Genomic DNA, 19608 nt, shown 5'->3' with positions numbered 1-19608 from the left:
GGTTGAGGATGGGGTTTAGTGCTTGGTGCGCTTAGGCGAGGATGGGCTTAGTCTTTGGTGCCCTTAGGCAGGAGGGTGAGAGACACCTTTAAAGGAGCCCGTTTAGAGGCACCCAGGGCAGGCTGGAGAGGTGAGAGACACCTTTAGAGGAGCCCGTTTGAAGGCACCCCAAGGCAGGCAGGAGAGGTGAGGGACACCTTTAGAGGGACCCGTTTGAAGGCACCCCAAGGCAGGCAGGAGAGGTGAGGGACACCTTTAGAGGAGCCCGTTTGAAGGCTCCCCGAGTCAGGCAGGAGCCGGGGGCCGGTGCCGGGCAGGCGTGGGAGGGGGTCCCGCCCCGTTCCGCCCCCGGGGGGTGGCGGGGCGGAGCGGCCGGCCCGGGCGGGACCGGACCCCCCTCCCGCGATGCGGCCGGGCCGTGTCCCCCCGGCCCGAGCAGCCGCGGCTCGGGGAGAACAAAAGGCAGGAGCGGGAGGAGGCGCGAGGAGGAGGAGGGCAGGCGGCCACGGTGGGGGGATAAAAGGCTCTGCGGGACCCCCCTCCCCTCCCTCCTCGTGTGCCCCATGTCCGAGCCCGCTCCGCCGCCCGGCATGGCCCGCCCGCCGCTGCCCGCCGCCGCCGCCTTGCTGGCCGCCGCTCTGCTGCACTGCGCGCCCGCCGCGCCCGCCCGCCGACACAAGCCGGTGAGTCGGGGCCGCCCGGTGCCTCCCTCCGCGTCCCCCGGTGCTGTCCCAGGGCGGGATCTCCCCGCTGAGCGGGATGAGCTGTGTTATCCCCCCGCCGCTCCATCCATCCATGCCCGAGCCGCGCTGGGGATGCCGGCACGGGAATCACCGGCCGCGGGACGCTGCCCCTGCCCCGGCCGTGCCTCCCGCTCCACAGGCTCCTCCTGCCTTCTTGGGGAGCTTTCACAGCCGTGTTCCCGAGGGAAAACGGGGACCGGGACCAGGAGAGCTTAGGAGAGGACGCGGCATCCATCCATCCATCCCCCGTGCTTCAGAGGCAGCAGAGCCCCCGCTGCTGCTCCGACACCCCCTGCGCGCTGCGCTGGCAGCTCCCGAAGTTACGGCAGACGAGAGTGAAGGGATGAATGAAAGGCAGGCAGGAGAGGAGCAGCAGGGCTCCTTCTTCCTGCAGATCCTGCCCGATCCCTGCACCTGGGACCGGAGAGGAGCAGCGGCGTGCGGGGGATTTGGGGACGGGAGAGGACAGAGAGCTCCTTGTGCTGGGAATGTGTGCGTGTGTAATCGCGTTATTGTAGACATGCGCTTCGCTGCTGTGCCATGAAATAATAACAGAGCAAATGCCCGGTAGCAGCCCAAGGGGATTAGTTCAGGTTCTGTCGATGGTTTTATTATCAGCTCTGTCATCTGAGCGCTTTCTAACTTGGCTGCTAAATCTGCTGTGGGCTGGGACTTGGCACGGAGCAGCCTTGGCCCCCAAAGTGCTCGCATTCCTCCGAACGAAATGTCACCGCGCTCTGCCTCGAGGGAAGGTGAGGCCGAGCGCTCGCTGGTGGCACCCTGGTGGCACCCTGCACTCCAGGAATGTCGCTGCTCTGAGGGCTTGAGTCCCATCCGAGAGCAGCAGGGGCTGGGCTGGGAGGGCAGAGCTCCACTCGCACAAAGCTGGAGGCTCCTGGTTCCCGTGGGCTGGCAGGTGCCTTGGGCTCTGCCCTGTGTGAGCTCTGAAGCTGCTGCTCCTGGGGGAGCCTGCACAGCCCCTGGTCCTGGCCAGGCTGCCAGCAAGGGCCTGTGTGGGGTCCTGGGGAAGGGAGAGCCAGCCTGGGTTTCACTCTCTGAGCTGGAGCCCAGCCCAGCTGCCCATGTCACCATTCATGTCCTTGTGCCAGCACCCACAGCTGCTGCAGGGGCTCAGCTCACTTAGCCAGTGCCCCTCGAGCTGGTTTGTGCCCCAAACTGCTGGAGAGCACAGAGTTAATGCAGGATCCAGAGCTGCTCAGACTCCTGCTCCATCAAATCCACTGCCACTCTCCGCAAGGTCCCCCCAGGTGGCAGTCTGCCAGCAGAGAGGTGATTTCTTCCTCATCCTCGGCTCATGCTGTGCTCTGTGGGTGCTAATCCTTCCCTCCTGGCTGGAGTAGCTCCAGGTGATGCTCCTGCAGGTCTGTTTTGTTCAGGAATGCCTTGTGCTTGGGTAGCACCAGCCATGTGGAGCTCAGGCTTTCAGACTGGTGTGTTTGACCCAGCCTTTGCAGAGATGGTGGCTGCGTTGGTTGGGTTGGAGATGGACAGGTGATCCCCCATCCTTTCAAACAGCAGTTCTGTCACCCCACACAGCTGCTCTTTTGGGTTCCTCATCTCCCGTCAAGGCTTCTGAAGGTTATTCTGCTGCCTCTGAGGGGCAGCCAGTTTTACAGGACGGAGGTGGCAGCCGGGGAACACGTGTGTGCAGGACAGCTGAGGTGGCACTGCCAGGCTGACAGAGGCCTGGCCACCCTGTGCCCTCTCTCACAGGGAGCTGTGCCATCCCATCCCGTGCTCCCTGCTCTGACTGCTCCAGCCTGCTGCACAAAGGATGTTTCCCTCATGTCTGACAGCCGCTCATTTCCTGTCTGGGCACCTTTTGCTGTCAGGTGATGAATGAGAAAGGAGCCAAGGGGCTGAGCCGGGAAAAGAGATTCACACTCCAGTGAGGCAGAGCCCAGGAGCTCCTCGGGCTGTGCCAGTACGGGGGTGGGCAAGGACAGCAGGATTGTGCTGCACCCAGCTGTTTGTGGCTGTTTGTGCTCCAACAGCGAGTCACAACAGCAGCAGCTGGGAGGGGAGGGAATCAGGGCTGAGATTCACTTTAAAGCCAGGCTATAGGGCAAGTTGCAGAAGGACTTGTGTTCTTTTGAGGCAAACCCTGTAGAGCTCCTTCACTTTCATATTAATGCCTAAAGCAAGCAAGAGAAAACTGAGAGCAGAATAAAGGCTGGGTCCGGTGTCCACTGTAAAACTTGAGAACAAAAGATCCGCAGTCCCCGGGCTGTGCACGCGCAGACACCGAATTCCTGCCCTGCCTGCGGCTCCCCGGGGAAATCAAAGCCCTGCCTTTGCTGGGAAGGTCTCTCTCGGTGGAGAAGAGCTGGGCACCCTCCCAGCTACCAACACAACCCCTCATGGTGCTGCAGCTGCCCCCTGAGCACAGCAGGTTCCCCTCTGTGCCTTCCCCACAGCCCCTGCCTGCCTCGCTCCGGGCTCAGGCGGCTCCCGCAGGAAGGGTTGGATTTGCACTCCTTGGTTTTGGCTATTTAAAAACTGCAGCCGGGGCTGGGGTAATTTTAGGCATGTTTATCTTGTGCTCTGGGAGAGGCTCGAGACACATGTAAGTGGTTATTCTGCAGAGGGTTTGTTGTGTTTGTGCTTCACAGGCAGCACACACAGACACACACACGCCCTGCAGGGTGGCAGGGCTTGGGATGCAGCTGGGAGGGGAGAAGGAGAAGGAGAAAGAGAAAGGAGAAGGAGAAGAGCAGTCTGGGGAGGATCCCCCTCTCCAGGTTATGTTGCACTTCCTTGCCCCACACTTGTCCTGCCCTGGCACCATAACCTGTGGGGCTCTGCAGAAGAAGGGATGCATTGTATAGGAGTTGTTTGAAAAGGATTTTTAGTGGAAAGTTATCCTGCAGAGATGCTGGACATCTCACTTTTCCCCCCCACTTTTGTAGCTCTTTCCTACTAATCTCTAATGTGGACAGGTAAATAAAGGGTTTGTGGGTGTTCCTGACTGGGGATGGCTCAGCCAAAAGCGAATGGGAGCACAGCTGAGTCTGCACATAGCTGCCCAGCAAAATGAAAAGCAGAGCACTTCAGGGGCTCGCTAAGGCCACAGACATGTTTGCAGATGTTCACTGAGATCCTGGTGCAGACAGAGGAGTCCCAGCAAGGACAGGCAATGACCAGACTTCCTCCCCTTGGTGGATTTGGGCAGGGGAGAGGCACTGGCGGGTCATGGCTCCCCTTAGCTTGGGTGTAAGTGCACAACGAACAAAACATCTCAGCCCCCTTCCTCCCCTGCCAGGAGTGTGCCACATCCCAGAGCAGTTTCTTCGTTTCAAGGGGAATTCTAGGTCATCAGATTAAGGGCTCTTGAAACCTTTTGCTCTGTCAGCATCCTGGGGCTTGTTTGCTCTGTAAGTACTCCTGTTTCTGGCAAGCTGTTTCTTGGGTGACACCAGCAGCTTGGTTGTGGTGTTGTTGATGGAATAGTCTCCCAAACTGTCACATAATTAAAATGTCTGATAATAAAAATAGTCCTGCAGTGTTTATTCATTTGCTTTCTCTTGTTACACCAAAGCCTGCTTCTTCTCATTCTCTCTGTGGCCATAAACATTTGCAGTCCATAATGTTTCATGTTCCACGTTGCTTAGGGAAAATAAACATTTTCCTTTTTTCATTGCCAACAACAACTACCACCAAGTAATCCGGAAACAAAGCGTCAGGCCCTGGGAGGTGGTGCTGGATGGTGCCAGGGTGTGGAAGTGAGGGGAGAGGAAAATCCAGCAGTGTGGGCATGGCCAGGCACTGCAGCAGCTCCTGTTTGGCCCCAGCCTTTGTGCTCTGCCTGTCTGCAGTGGGACCAGGCTGAGCCTGCATGGAGCAGGCCCGGAGTGAAGAATTTTGTGTGGGCAAAGAATTCATGGAGGGGTTGGGAGACCTTGTCCTGGTGAGGCAGGATCAATAAATCTGCTGGCTTTGCCTGGGCACGGTTTCCACTAACAGTGCATTCAGCTCAGGGTTAGACCACACCACAGTCACGTTTCTGCCATGAAATTCCACCTGCAGCATCAGCACCTTCCCAGCCCAGGCTGCTCCTGGAACACAACCTGACCAGAATGGAGCTGGTTCCAGTTTTACCATGAACCATCAGCTGTAGCTGCACTTTCAAATCCAACCCCTGCAAATCCATGCTGGGCTGAGAGGCAGGCTGCACAAAAAGCTGTCTCTGCATCAGGAGAACAATGCTGATCACAGGCTGGAGCATTGCTGTTCAGGGGTGCAGAGCCCTTGGGGGCATGGCCACCCCACAGTGGGCAAAAATGGGGTGAGAGAACTGCAAGAGGAAGCATTTCTGCTGAAACGAGGGCAGGAGTGCTCTGAGGTGCAGGCTCCTAAGGAGGAGGGGATAATGCTGCAAACACCAGGGCCTTGGAAATGCTCTGAGTGACAAAAGGAGGAAGCAGAAACAGAAGCAATGGAAAAGCAGGAGCAGAAGGGGCAGGGAAATGGAGACAAAGTCCTTGAGCTCATTTCCCAAGTGAAGGGGAGGCCGTGAGAGGGGAAGCACCCAAGACTGAAGGGTTCAGGCTGTAACTTGTCCCGTCCCTCCTGTCTGACAGGGAGAGGGGTCTCCTTTCATGTCCATGCCACAGGAGCAGCCAGGAGCCCGGGTGATGGGGTACACAAAGAGGACACAAATTTGAGCTCAGGCAGGCAGAGGAGGACGGAGCCAGGCTCAGGAGAGCCGTGGGCTGGTCAGCAGCAGGCACCAGCCCCAGCCCTGTGCTCGTTTGGGCTGATGCTGCCCTGCCCCTGTGCTGCTGCAGCTGCTGCTGCTCCCGGGGCTCTGCAGGGTCAGCGCTGCCCAGCACAGGAGGTTAAAGATGCTCCTGGCTCCCTGGGATGGCTGGAACACTTCCTGGGAAGCTTGGCTGCTGTTCATCTGGCTGCAGCAGCCCCAGAGGTGATGGCTGCTGTATCACAGCACTCGAAGGCTGATAAAGCTGTGAGGAGCTGAGTGGGCAGCCTGGACCTCTGCTGTGGTTTTGCTGACCCCTGGGATCTGTCCTTTCCCTCCTGCTCCCCCTCAGCCTTTCAGGCTGCAGGAAGAGGCACTTTCTTGGTGAGGAGCTGTGCCCAGCCTGCAGCACAGCCCTCTTTGGTACAGCTTTGCTCCTCTGCTGCTTTCACTGCCCTCAGCCCTTGGTTTCAGGCCTGGGATCCTCTCTGTGCTTGTGCTGTGTTCACTTTTACTGAGCAGCCTCTGTTGCAAAGCCCTGGCCTCTCCCTTGACCTCAAGGCAGCTGCTCCCATGCCCAGCTGTGGGTTAGGCAGGGTGGGCACTGCCAGGGGCTGCACACACTCAGCCAGGGGCTCAGATCTGTTTTGCATTGCTGGGGCAAACCCTGGGATTTTCCTTTGCTTTTGTGTTCAGGAATCCCCTCCCCTCTGCTGGTGGGATGCCCTGATGGGTACCCAGTGCCCTCCTCCCCTTGCCCTCCCAGCTCTGCAGCAGCCTGGGCAGCAGCAGGGCCCTGAGGGAGCCCTGAGCAATCAGCACAGCTCAGGGAACAAAGCAGATCTCCCCATGAGAGGAGGGCTCAGCACTGCCTGGGAAGGATGCAACCTTCAGCAAGCTGGACACGGTATCTAATCCCTGGGAAGTGCCTGCAGCAAGGTGTGTCCAGCCAAGGAGGCCAAGATCTCCAGCCTGGGTGTCCCCTGAGCATTGTTTGGCAAGTGGTTTGTGCCTGTCACATTTCCCCTTGCCTGCAGTGGCATTTTCCAGCCCTTTCCTGCCATGGTGCTAATGTCGGTGCAGTGACGACAGGGACAGAGTCACTGTTTGTCCAGGGGCACACTCAGGGCACCAGGGCAGGTCCTGCCTCCTGTCCCACCCACAGGAGCCCATTGTGCCCCTTCCAGGACCTGCAAAGGGCAGGAGGAGCAGGGAGGGTCCTGCTGTTGCAAGGTGGGGTTTGGAGAGCTGGGATTCATAGCAGTGCCTTGGGGTAACAAAGAGGAGAGAAAATCTGCCTCTGCTCTGCCTCTGAACATGGGATTCCTCAGGGCAAGAAGGAAACAGGCAGCTTCTCCTGGTCAGAGGAGGGAGAAAACCTCCAGTTCATGGCAGTGGCCCCAGCCTGTAAGGAAATTAGCCTTCCCAGGAGGGGAATGTGCAGAGCATCACCAGGGCAAAAACCAGGGGTAAGGGGCATCTGGGTCAGCTCAGCCCACCCACCCACCTGAGCACTCCTTGGGGGTTCCCCTCTGCTCCCAGGCCCTGCACTTGGAAAGCCAGGTGCATTCCTCACCCCAATCCTCAGCTGCCAGGAGCTGGCAGAGGGTGCAGCCAGGAGCAAGGGCTGAGCAGCCCTGCAGGCTGAGCCCTGGTGACACAGAGCCATTGTGTGCCTCGGTGTCATCGGGGCTGACAGCAAATGTTGGCCACAACATGAACTTTGTCAGCTCCTGCTGCCAGCTGTCCCTTGCTGCAGGAGCTGCCAGCCCAGGCAGGGTGCCAGGGGCTCTCAGAGAGCTCCTCTCAGAGGACAGGTACCTCCAGCCTGGCAGGGCTCCAGTCCAGCAGGAGCAGCCTGGGGACAGCCCAGCCCGTGCTGCTCCTCCCCAGGCCCTGAATGGATGCTCAGGGTGTGCCTGGTGGCCTGGGCAGCTCTTGCTGTCCACGGTGTGACAATCCTGCTGTCCACGGTGTGACAATCCTGCTGTCCACGGTGTGACAATCCTGCTGTTCAGGGTGTGAAAATCCTGCTGTTCAGGATGGTTTCTCTCTTTGCTGGTGCAGTTCCTGTGCTGTGTGAGAGTGCACTGGGACACCGGGGCTGTATCAATGGCTCTGAGGCACAGGCTGGCAGGTGCCCAGCCACCAAGGGTGTCTGTCTGTCTGTCTGGGGAGGTTCAGCCAGCAGGCTGGAGTGGTGACAGACACACCAAAAGCCTAAAGTGATGTGCGGACACCCAGAGTGCCCTGCCTGGCTCCCCTGTCCATCCGTGCCTGGCTCAGTGGTGGAATTCATGCCAAGGCCTTCACACTTCATTCCAGCCTGCATGAATGGGCCCATTGTGGCAGCAGAGGTGGCAGCATGTGGATTTCAGGCATCATGGCAGCGCTGGCACCGTGCCATCCTGACCCCCGTGTCATGGGCAGGGCAGCCAGGAAAGCTGGCCTGGAAGGAGGCAGCTCTGTGCAGGGCAGGAAAGAGCTGCCCAAAGCCCAGGTCCTCCCTTGGAGCCCTGTGGGACAGAGCTGCCTGTTCAGCACTGCTGCATCTCAGCTCCTGCCTGCTCAAACACCTTTCATCCTTTCATTTGCTGCATAAAATCAGGAAAAAAAAAAATCTATGTTTGGCCCTCTGCAGCACAGTGATGTGGACCAAGCATCTCTCACCCCACAGGCCTCACAGCAGCTTGGAGGTGACACCTGGTTTGTGTTTCACGGTGGCAACATGGGAAACTGGTGGAAGTCAGCTAATTAGCATTAATTAATATTGTCAAGAGAAACCTTGCTTTTCCAACTAAGTGTGGGAGAGCCCAGGAGATGCTACCCCGAGCAGAATCAGAGGCACAGGGAGGTGAGGGGACAGGGTGCAGTCCTTCCCTCAGGCAGTGGTGGGGCTGCAGGGACAGTCCCTGCTGCTCTCTGGGCTGTCACCCACACCCCTGTGTCCTGCTCTGCCATGCTGGGACCTGCCCACGGTGCCAGGGCAGCAAGGGGACACCACGGCAGTGACAACAAGGAGCACAGCTGCGTGCTGGGGACTGAGGACTTCCTCCCATTAATGTCACCTCCACCCCGGGCCAGGAGGGAATAAAGGATGTAGGGCAAAGGGGGAGAATTTATTCCCTGGTGATTTGTTTTATACTTGAAGGGTCTGGTTCTCATCCACAGCCTGCAAAAGTATTTCCTGCGGGCCAGCTGCCAAGGAAACGTGGACCAAAAATAGCTGAGTGCTCAGTGGGTGCCATGGCACAACACAGTGCCCCCCAGGTGTGAGCCAGCCCCAGAGCAGGGAGCAGGGCATGTTTGTGGGGCAGGCTGTGCCCTACCAGTGGGGAAACAGAAGTGGAACCCACTGCTCAGGACTGCTGTGGGCAGCTGTCCGTCCATCTGCAGCAGGAAGCATCTTCACGGACACTGAAGTCGTGCTTTTGCTTTTGCCTTTCAGGACGTGTCTCGAAAGCATCCCACCTGGAAGGAGCAGGCTCCTTGGCTGGCCGCCCTGGTGAGCGCCGTGGGCACGGGCGTGCCTGCCAAGGGCTCCCCCGGGGCCGTGGCGGGGCCCTGGGCCGGCTGGAACCCGCCCCGCTGCGGCGTGCCCGACCCCGAGCCGCCCGCAGCCCAGGGCGCCCGCAACCGCCAGAAGCGCTTCGTGCTCTCCGGGGGCCGCTGGGACAAAACCAACCTCACCTACCGGTAAGGGGGCTGCCGTGGTGGCCAGGCTGGCGTGACAGTAAGGCTGGTGTGTGACAGTCAGGCTGGTGTGGCAGTCAGGCTGGTGTGATGGTGGTCATGGAGGTCTTTGGATGAGGGAAGAGACCAGGATCTGACTCCATATTTCAGAAGGCTTGATTTATTATTTTATGATATATATAACATTAAAACTATACTAAAAGAAGAGAAGAAAGGATTTCATCAGAAGGCTGGCTAAGAATAGAATAAGAATGAATGAGTAACAAAGGCTTCTGTCCCAGACTCTCTGTCTGAGCCAGCTGACTGTGATGGGCCATTAATTAGAAACAACCATATGAGACCAATCACAGATGCACCTGTTGCATTCCACAGCAGCAGATAATCATTGTTTACATTTTGTTCCTGAGGCCCTTCAGCTTCTCAGGAGGAAAAAAATCTCAAAGAAAGTATTTTCATGAAAAGATGTCTGTGATAGGCTGGTGTGCCACTCAGGCTGGTTCCCTTTTCCCTGCCCAAACGCTCGGTCTGGTATCCCCAGAGCTGTGATGTGACTGTGACGGGCACAGGGGCCAGCAGAGCCACTCTGAACCACAGCAGGCTTGTCCCCAGCACCTCCTCATCCCCTCCTGAGCACCCTCCACAAACAAAGCTGCCCTCCCGTTGTGCACAGCCGTTGCCTCAGCCCTGGGCAGTGCCACACCAGCACCCCTGGGCACACAGGGTCACTGTCATCACAGGTCACTGCCCTCACTCTGTCACTGCCCTCACATATCCTGAGCTGAGCCCCCACCACCAGCGCTCTCCTGCTCTGCCTCTGCCCCCACAGCCACCCCACAGGGGGCTCACCCCACAGTTTATTTTAGAGAGATCTTTTTATTCAGCTGTTTCTGATGGTCCCATAAACACCACTTCAGCGTAAAGTTTTGCCCAAATCACCCCACACATTCTCAGTTGTGAATCTGCCCAACAGACTGCGGGGAGGGTTGTGCTGCCTCTGCAGCTGCCCTCAGGGCTGTGAGTGGAGAAGTGAGCACAGTCATATGGACCTTGACAGCACGTAAATCATCTTGTGCTTTATCCAATACAGGACACAGCTCCTCACACCATCAGGAGGCTGCAGATAACAGAAAGGCTTATTCCTTTTTTTTTTTTTTTTGGTCAGTAGTGTTAAAGAAAGAAACACAGCAGAGATTTACTTACAGCAACACTGTTCATGGAAGGGAAACTTCCCTCTGTGGCAGAGCTTTCAGTCTGCTCTTGTTACTGGAGGAAGTGGGAGCAACTCCTCAGAGAACCCAAGTTTCCAGTGGTAAAAAATGCAGAGGTTAAGGAGAAGAAATCACATCACACCACTCTCAGGAATCTTTGTGGTGGCGGCCTTACAGGGGATAGACCTGGGGAATGCTGTGGCACTACACAACAACACAGAATCTGCAAAACTCTCCAGGGAGCTCACCTCTGACACACCAGCCAGAGGGTTCCAACACTGATGGGATTTATCTGCTGCACATGTTGCTTGGTAGAGGGTGCTGGAGCAGTGCATGTGTGGGCTGGAGATGTTCTGGTGCTGGGCATGGTGGCCCTGGTGTGCTGATTGCAGAATTGTGTCTTTGTGACAGCCCTGTCCATGGGACAGCAGCTGATGCTCTCCTCATCCAGTGTCTGTTCCTTCCAGAATCATCAGGTTCCCATGGCAACTTGTAAAAGCTAAGGTGAGAAGGACCATAGAGGAAGCTTTGAAAGTGTGGAGTGATGTGACCCCGCTGACATTTACCGAGGTGCAGGAGGGACGGGCTGACATCGTCATCGACTTCACGAGGTGGGCACAGAGGGCAGCACACCCTGAAAGGGCAGAGACCTGCCAGCACACAGCTCAGGCACTCACAGGGAGACTCATACTTCTGCTTTCAGACACTGGGATTGTTTCAGTTTTGTCAGTCGTGGGCTGCTCGGTGTGAGTGCAGCTGTTGCACACAGCACCGTTACTGATCACTCATTCATTTTCCTGGTACATTTACATTTCTCTGCCCACAAGCTGTTTTCTTAAGCGTTTGTTTTGATTTTCCATCTTCAGGTCCTCCATCCTGTCCCTTGTCTGAAGGATGTAACTGTCTGCCCAAAGACAAATATAGTTTCTTGGTTAAGGGAATCTTGGCTGCTGGCCTGAAATTCCCTTTTGGCAAAAAACTCACTGGGGCAAAGACTTCTTCCCTGAGCTGCATGTTTGCACAGAGCTAATGAGGGCAGTGGAGACTGTCCAAGCAGTGATGTGATTTCCATGCTGTGTATTTGTCTCCCTCAGCTCTCTCAAGTGGCCTCATCTCTCATGGGTTTCCTTCATTACTCATCAGTGGCTTGGCCTGAGTGAGGACCTGAGAGTTTGGCTGGGTTTTGCTGTCAGTTTTGCTGCCAGCTGCCCCTCTGCAGCCCCCACCACCCAGAAATATCAACTCAATCTTGGCTTAGGCAGTCACCTCCTTAATTCTTTAGGCTTCACAGTCAGCTCTGGGCTGGAAGCTGGAGAGGGGAGGGGGAGAAACATCCCTGAGAAAACATACAAACTCCCCAGAGCTTGGTGTGACTGAGATCTGCTTCCTCAGTGCTTGGTGTGATCAAGCTGCTTCCTCAGGGCTCTGAAGCAGAATTTGGCTTGTGGCAATTGGAATGGCTCTGAGCAGTTGGTCTAGACCAGTGGGATGAACTGAGGATGAGAATGAGAGCTGCTGTCCCCTCTCAGTGCCTCCCACCTTTGGCTGTGTGATGCTGGAGCTCCATATCCTTTGTCTGAGGTGCAATGTGTCTTCCCTGCAGGTACTGGCACGGAGACAACCTGCCTTTTGATGGGCCTGGAGGGATCCTGGCACACGCATTCTTCCCCAAAACTCACCGGGAAGGCGACGTGCACTTTGACTATGACGAGACCTGGACCATTGGGAACAACCTGGGTATGGCTCTGCTTCAGGGGGAGCTGTGGCTGCTCCAGGATGCTTGTCAGAGAACTTGGGAATGATTCCCTGTGCTGTGAACAGGGACCCTGTAAAACTGACAGGGAATTACTATTTTTGTGGTGAGCATTGTCATCTCCCAGCAGTTAGAAGCCAGCTGTTAACATTCAGGTCCAGGATCTCAGCTTCCCCATGGATTCCTCTTGTGTGGGGCAGCAAGGGATGGCTCTTCTGCCCAGCCATGTGCTCTGCCACTGGGGAATTGCACCCAGCATTGGCAGGAGTCATTAGAAATGAAACAAGCAAAGGATGAAGGAAAACTGAGGCTCTGGCTCTGTGTGACACTGTTGTCTGAACAGCCCAGTCCCAGGCCCTGCATGCATTGTTCACCATCTGCCCTCAAACAAGTCCATAAAGGGAAACCATCCAGGCTCCAGCTCTGTCCCCGTGGCCTGGGAATGCTCTGACCACAAACAACACCACATCCAGTCAAGAATCTTTTTTTAAAATTTTTGCTAATAATAGATCCAAGCTGGTAGCTCACTGCTTGGGCACTCAGGGTTGGTGTCACAGTATCTCATGAGATACTGCAGCACTGCCTGGGACCATCTGGAGCAGTGCCCAGAGCATCAGTTTCTGGAAGACTCACCAGAATTAACCCAGATCAGCTCCTCCTCCTCCTTCCCAGCTTATCTACATGCACAAAGAAATAATCACAAGGCCCAAGTTAACCCCAGGCCTCTCTGGGGATTCCCAAAAATGCTGGCCATGTCAATGGGCACCCCCAAAGCCCGTGGGGTGCCACTACCATGTCAGTGCCAGTTTGACAGCACTGCTGTGCCTGCTGGCCCAAAACAAGAATCACAAGCACAGGAGCTCTTTGCAGAGGGGTTTCTGCTCCTGGGGCAGGGGTGGGCTCTGTTAGTTCTCATCCTCTGTTGCTGAAGAATTTCCTGCATTCTCCCATAAAACAGGGTTGGGGGCAAACCAGGAATCAAAAGTGGACACCAGTTCCCATCAGAATCCAGCTCTATTCCATGGCATTCCCCCTTCTCCCTCCCATATCATCCATAAACAACTGTTGTAAAAGCTCTTTGGAGCTAATTGCCATTTAATATGCTGAAAAGAGCTTTAGGATATAAACATGGATAAAGCCTTGACTCAGCTCTCAGTGAGACAGGGAAATCCTTGGCCTCATTTTACTGATGGGAGAGCAGGAGTGTGCCCTGGGGAAGCAGGCCCCACGTGGAGAACCATCCATGAGGGACACAGGGATGGACACAGCTCCTTCAGCTGTGCTGTTGTGCACCTCCCCTGCAGAATCTGACAGCACAGCTCATCTGCCAACACTGGAAAGCAGCAAGGGAGGAGCCTGCCAAGCTAAACAGAAGTGTCTGAAAGTTTGTAATGAATCACTGGCATGGAAATCCCACTCTCTCAGCTGACCTAGATGTGTTGATTTAATCAGGTCAGCGCTGTGCAGATTCATGGCTTCCAGGTAGAGCTGGCCAGTGGAGGAAGGCAGGGCTCACCTTCCCCTCCACCCTTCCCAGGGGTTCCTCCCCACTGTGCTCTCCCTGCTCCTGGTGCTGAGAAGTGACCAGGGAATTCTCCCCTGGAGCCAGCAGGGAAATCCTGCTTTAATCTAATCTGGAGCTCCTGCTTGGAGCACCAAGGCTGGCTGAGCCACATCCCTGCTGCTCTCATCACCTGGGCTGCAGCTCAGAGGATTTCTGGCTGAAGGCAAGTGGATGAATATGCTGGGACATAGTGAAGTTTACCAGCTTCAGAAAGGACCCTTTGGAAGCTAAACAAAACCTGCCAAACAATACAAGTTTGTGTACTGAAATCCCCTTTCCCCCCTCTCCTTCTGTAGATGCTCCAAGGTCATGTATTCCTAAAACAAAGTCTCCCATAAATCTGTTTAAGTCTCAGGCCTTGACATTAGGTAATATTTTGTGGATTTATTTCTAAATGACACCTTCTTGACACAGTCCCCAGACCAGCAATAAATGAGCTCCCTCTGCTGTCTGTGACAAAGGCCTTTGGAAAGTGTTAATCCCAGAGTTCTCTCACTGACACCAGCATCTTGCACAGTGGGTGTGATTGAACTGGGACTCGCTGAACTTCAGCTCTAGCCAACAACTGCTTCAAGGCTGGGTGGACAAACACCAACCTGAACAAACCACCTCCTACACATCTGGTCTAGACTTCCTTCTCTGTGCAAATTTCTCCTTTCCAAAAGTGCATGGAAAATCCTTTTCTTCCTGGTAGCTGAGGAGGTGGCAAGAGCCTCTGACAACAGAATTGCAGATTACCAACATGTCCAGGTTAATACCCAGGTGTATTAATTGAGTCATGGTGCTTCTGAACCAGTGAACCCCTTTAAAAAAACCCCAAAACCCTACAAACATATTTTTGAGCTACACAGGAGGTATCTGGGAAAAACATAGTTGGAGGTAGATTTCTCTTTCCTCTTTTTGGACTCCTACAATGAATGTCAGTGTCTGGTAACTGGTAGGAACAAGCCCAGGAGGTCGAAGCATGTAAGTAGACAAAAGTGTATTCCATCTTTTCCCTTTGCAGGCACTGACCTCCTGCAAGTGGCTGCCCATGAGTTTGGCCACGTGCTGGGCCTGCAGCACACGGCTGTCTCCAAGTCCCTGATGTCCCCTTTCTACATCTTCCGCTACCCGCTGAGCCTGAGCGAGGATGACAAGCAAGGGATCCAGTACCTGTATGGGAAACCCTCAGAGCACCCTGACCCAACCCCAACCCAGCCAGCAGAGCTGCCCCAGCCAGACCTCGAAACAAACGAGATCACCAACGTGGAGGTGAGTGCAGGGCTGCTCTGTGCCCTTCCCTGGCGCCCTGGCTGGGGCTGCCCTGCAGCAGCTCGAGTTGGTGTGTGCCTCTTCCACCAGTGTTGTCATTATAGTGCAAGAGTCCTATTATCATTACATTGCAAGAGTTCCACATTGCTAGAGTTTCATACCTCCTTGATGTTGTTTTTAGGCAGCTCCTCTAGGCACTGACTCTTCCTTGTCCTCACAGTATCCAACTGACTCCAGTTCCCCTCAGTCAACCAATCCACTCTTTTATAACACGCTTCTTATTGGCCACAGTTAATTGGCTACTGTTAACATCAGGCCTGCTCCTAATCCTTAATAATTAGCCCAGTTGCAACTCTTTAGGGGGTAAGATTACATTCTACATTCTATACCACCTTTGTTTACTTGTGTTCTATCCGCCTACACACCAGCACTGCAGAGCCCAGCCCAGCCCCTACAGCTGGCAGTGGGATGTGCAGGCAGGGCATCTCCAGGCAGCCTGTGCCCGACACAAACGGGGCTGCCTGGACCCCTGGGGGCTCTGGGGGGCAGCCCTGACCCTCTGTGCCTCGGCAGGCCCTGCAGCCCGACGCCTGCCTCACAGCCTTCGACGCTGCAGCCACCATCCGGGGGGAGCTGTTCTTCTTCAGCTCGCGCTTCGTGTGGCGGCTCCGCGCGGGGAGGCTGCAGGACGGGTACCCAGCCCTGGCCTCTCGCCACTGGCAGGGCATCCCCAGCTCTGTCGATGCCACCTTCGAGGACCCGCTGGGCAACATCTGGTTCTTCCAAGGTAAGAGCTGGACGGTGATCAGATGGCTCAGAAATCTCAGTTGCTTTAGGGGTAGTCAGGGCCCAGCAGGTTACTGGGACAATAAATCTGGAAATCCTCAGAAGTTCAGTAATCCTTGTTGTTTTCTTAACTATTTAAACTTTTTATCAGGTATTGAGGACTGAGAACAAGAGTTCACTTTGGTTTTAAACACAGCCACAATATCCCATTCTCCTTCCTTGGAACACAAACATCTCTAATGAGCCTCTGCCCTTACAGAGGAGAAGGAAGGAAACATTTGCTCCATCTCTCCAGCTGTCATGGGAAGCTCTGTGCCAGAAGTGAACCCCAGCAGTGCCCTGGTTGTGCCTGTGTCCCCAGGGCCCTGCTCAGAGTGGGGACAGCATTTTCTCTGCTCCTCAGAGACCTGCATGTGGAACTTCCCTAGTACCCCACGGCTTTATGAGAGCCTGGGTGCAGAGCCAGGCAACCTCCAGCAACCAGAAAGATTGGGAATGAAACCACCTCCTGGCCATCTCTGGGGTTCAAGGCCAGCAACAAACCCTGTTTCAGTGCTACTATTTTCTTTAATGCTTTTCCCAAGTGGAGGTTTAATAGGAGGGATGCAGAATGACCTGGGAACTCACTGTGGGTGTGCACACATTGTATGGGCTCCATGAGACTGAGTGTCAAAATCACACCAGTGGCTCTGCAGGCAGAGCTCCTGCATGAACACATTTCTGAGCACCTGACCTGCACACAAGGGCTTACAGTGCTGAAATTGGCAGGCTCCTACGGTGAGTTAAAATGAGATAAGGGGAAAGTATTACATGCCCTAGGCTAATTACAGAGATTCCCATTTTAATCTAATCTGGAACTCTGCTTTCAGTCTCTATATCAACCTGGCAAATCCTTCCTGGTTTCTGCAGCTCGCTCCTTTCCAGCCACATGCCCTCTTTGTGCCTGTGCATGCCCACTTGATTTCCAGGTGCTGAGATTGCAGGGCAGAGGCTGGTCCCTCCAGCCAAATCCTTTATAACTTCCACAAAAAGAGAAAATGAGAGAGAAATAGAGAAAATGAGAGAGAAATAGAGAAAAATGCTGTTGAAATGGACCTTCCTGTCCCCCACCAACACCCACCAGGCTGGACTGAGGTGGGATGCCAATGCATTGACAGCATTTTGGACACACAACAGTGGCAGCATCCATTACACTTGGTGGTGTTTTTGCCTCTCAGGCACAGCTTCCCATGGGAGCTGTGCCAAGGCTCCAGCTCCAGTTGCACAGTTCACTGCCAAATTATCAGAGTTTTTGACCCCTTGCTTCCCTTTTCTGTCTCCTCAATAGATTCCCAGTACTGGATCTACGACGGCGAGAGACGGGTATCTGGTCCCACCCCCATCGTGGAGCTGGGCCTCCCTGCATCCCCAGTGCAGGCAGCTCTGGTGTGGGGGGCTGAGAAGAACAAGATCTACATCTTCAGTGGAGGCAACTACTGGCGCTTCAACCCCCAGAGGCGCCAGGTGGACAACATCTACCCGCGGGCCATGGCCGACTGGCGCGGCGTGCCGGCCGAGATCGACGCCGCCTTCCAGGACGAGCTGGGTCAGTGCTCAGCCTGCTCTGCTCACAGCTCTGCAGGGCCACACGTGTGGCTGTAGTGGATATTGCCCAGCCATAACACATCCCATACAGTGTAGAAGGGCGGTTCTCTTCAGTGGGGAGAGAATTGAGAAGTTGTTTCATTGCCGTTAATTGCAAATTGATATGTGAGTGTGTGATAGAGAAAAGTCAAATACCTGAGCAAGAAATAGTCATGGAGTCCTGCCCACCTCTCACTGCTCCTGCCAAAGAAGTGACGAGGAGACAACAGAAACACTGCCCACACTTCTACAGGGGAGCTGAACAAAGAACAGGCTGCTTTTGGTATTGACGGTGTGTGTGACCGTGTTCACAGGGGTCTCAGGATGAGGGAAGAGATGAGGATTTGACTCCATGTTTCAGAAGGCTGATTTATTATTTTATGATATATATCACATTAAAACTATACTAAAAGAATAGAAGAAAGGGTTTCATCAGAAGGCTGGCTAAGAATAGAAAAAGAAGGAATGGTAACAAAAGCTTCTGTCCCAGACTCTCTGTCCGAGCCAGCTGGGCTGTGATTTGCCATTAATTAGAAACAACCACATGAGACCAATCACAGATCCTCCTGTTGCATTCCACAGCAGCAGATAATCATTGTTTACATTTTGTTCCTGAGGCCTCTCAGCTTCTCAGGAGGAAAAATCCTAAGGAAAGGATTTTTCATAAAAGATGTCTGTGACAGACCAGTCCTCCCCAGTGTGCCCCATACTGAAAGCAGCAGGGCAGTGCCACAGAAACACTGGACACAGCCAGGGTGCTTGGGATGACAGTGCGGTGAGTGCTTCTTTCCTTTCTAAGGATGAAGTGAAACTACTCCCCACTGCTTCCAGAACCTAAATTCCAGGGCAGCTTGCCCACAGAACAGATGTTCTGAGCAGGTCCTCACAAGTTGCCTGTCTCTGTCCTAAAAATCCCCTGCCCTCACAGGCCTGGGTCACTACAAGCATACAGCATATTTAAACCCATCAGGAAAATAAAATCCATCCTGTGTACTGTCCAAAAGTAAAACTAGAGTTTTCATCTAAACTAAAACAGTGTGAAAGAAAAGTGAATGCCACAAGGCTGGGTTCAAGTAAAACCTCCTGCCTCTTCCAGCTCTCTTTCAGTACTGCATGTGTTGCAGAGTGTCAGCTGAACAAAATGCTGGCAAAGAGCTCTGAGCCACGTGAATGCTGGTTTTTCTAAACCTTCCTCTCTCACCCACAGGTTTTGCCTATTTCCTGAGAGGCCGAGACTATTGGAAGTTTGACCCGGTCCAGGTGAAAGTGCTGGAGGGTTACCCACGCCAGATCAGCCAGGACTTCTTCAGCTGCACACCCTCCTCCAACTCCTTCAGATGAGGGGGATGCCTGTGTCCTCCACGCTCCCCTGTCATCTCCCTTTACCTCCAGCAGCCACACAGAGGGTTCCCTCTGCCATTCCTGGCTTCCTTCCAGGCTCAGCATCTGACACAACAGGTGTCTGTCACAAGTGACAGAGTTTGCTCCTCTCCAGTTCCAGCAGCCCCAGCTTCAGTTGCTATCAATGTAAAAGCAGCTGCCGTGTTCTTTACAGGCAAGGGAGGCCACTCTCATCTAGCAATAGCATCCCAAAAGTCACCAGGACAGCCTGGAATGGGATTACGCTCTTATAATTAATCTGAACCCATCCTGTAGAACTGATCCATGACATTTCCTATGTTTACACAACTCACTACGGCAGCCCTTCGCTGCTGCAGACGCTGGCCAAGGAGGAATGACCCCGAGCCCGGGGCTTTGAAGGACACGGACCCTCCCTGCAGAGGAGGAGGAGGACAGCGACGTGCGGCTGCTGCCAGAGCCACTCCGCGGGGCAGCCGTGCTGGCTGCCAGGGCCCTGCCGCAGCCCTAGCCCGCCTTGCCGTTGTATCCCCAGCATGCCTTAGGATTTTGTACCGAGCTGTATATAGACAAGGGGCCCCCTCCTTCGCTCCCTTCTCGGTGCTGGGTGCCAGTGCTGGACACTGCCCCGCGCTCATCCCGGGATGCTCAGATGCACTGATCGCTCCCGAACCGCCGTTCCCGGCCCGGGCTGGCACCGCACACCCGCCGTGCCCGCCCAGCCTCAGGCAAACACCCCGGGCTGCGAACAGCCCCCTCCCCTCCCACCTCCCAGCCGAGCCCGGCTGGCGGCACGGCGCTGGGATGTGCCGTGTCCCGTGTGTATTTATGTTCCGCCCCGCCACAATAAAATCCGCCTTTTTTCTACATCCTGCCGTGCCGGCCGTGCCTCCTTCGCCCCGCCC

At 55.0% G+C, this 19608-nt stretch overlaps 1 protein-coding gene across 1 annotated transcript; it reads left to right on the top strand.

Annotated features, from left to right (window-relative positions):
* The first annotated feature begins 402 nt into the window (after positions 1-402).
* On the top strand, positions 403-19579 carry MMP11 (matrix metallopeptidase 11). The gene is made up of 8 exons (XM_064727351.1): positions 403-683; positions 8912-9159; positions 10832-10975; positions 11968-12101; positions 14688-14935; positions 15509-15722; positions 17049-17306; positions 18552-19579. Exons 1-8 carry the CDS (start codon positions 564-566, stop codon positions 18683-18685), a joined length of 1500 nt encoding a protein of 499 aa, XP_064583421.1. The 5' UTR covers positions 403-563; the 3' UTR covers positions 18686-19579.
* Positions 19580-19608: the final 29 nt, after the last annotated feature.

Source organism: Zonotrichia leucophrys, chromosome 15 (assembly GCF_028769735.1).
Source record: "Zonotrichia leucophrys gambelii isolate GWCS_2022_RI chromosome 15, RI_Zleu_2.0, whole genome shotgun sequence".
NCBI classification, from domain to species: Eukaryota; Metazoa; Chordata; class Aves; order Passeriformes; family Passerellidae; genus Zonotrichia; species Zonotrichia leucophrys.
This window is presented reverse-complemented; position numbering and strand designations above follow the sequence as displayed.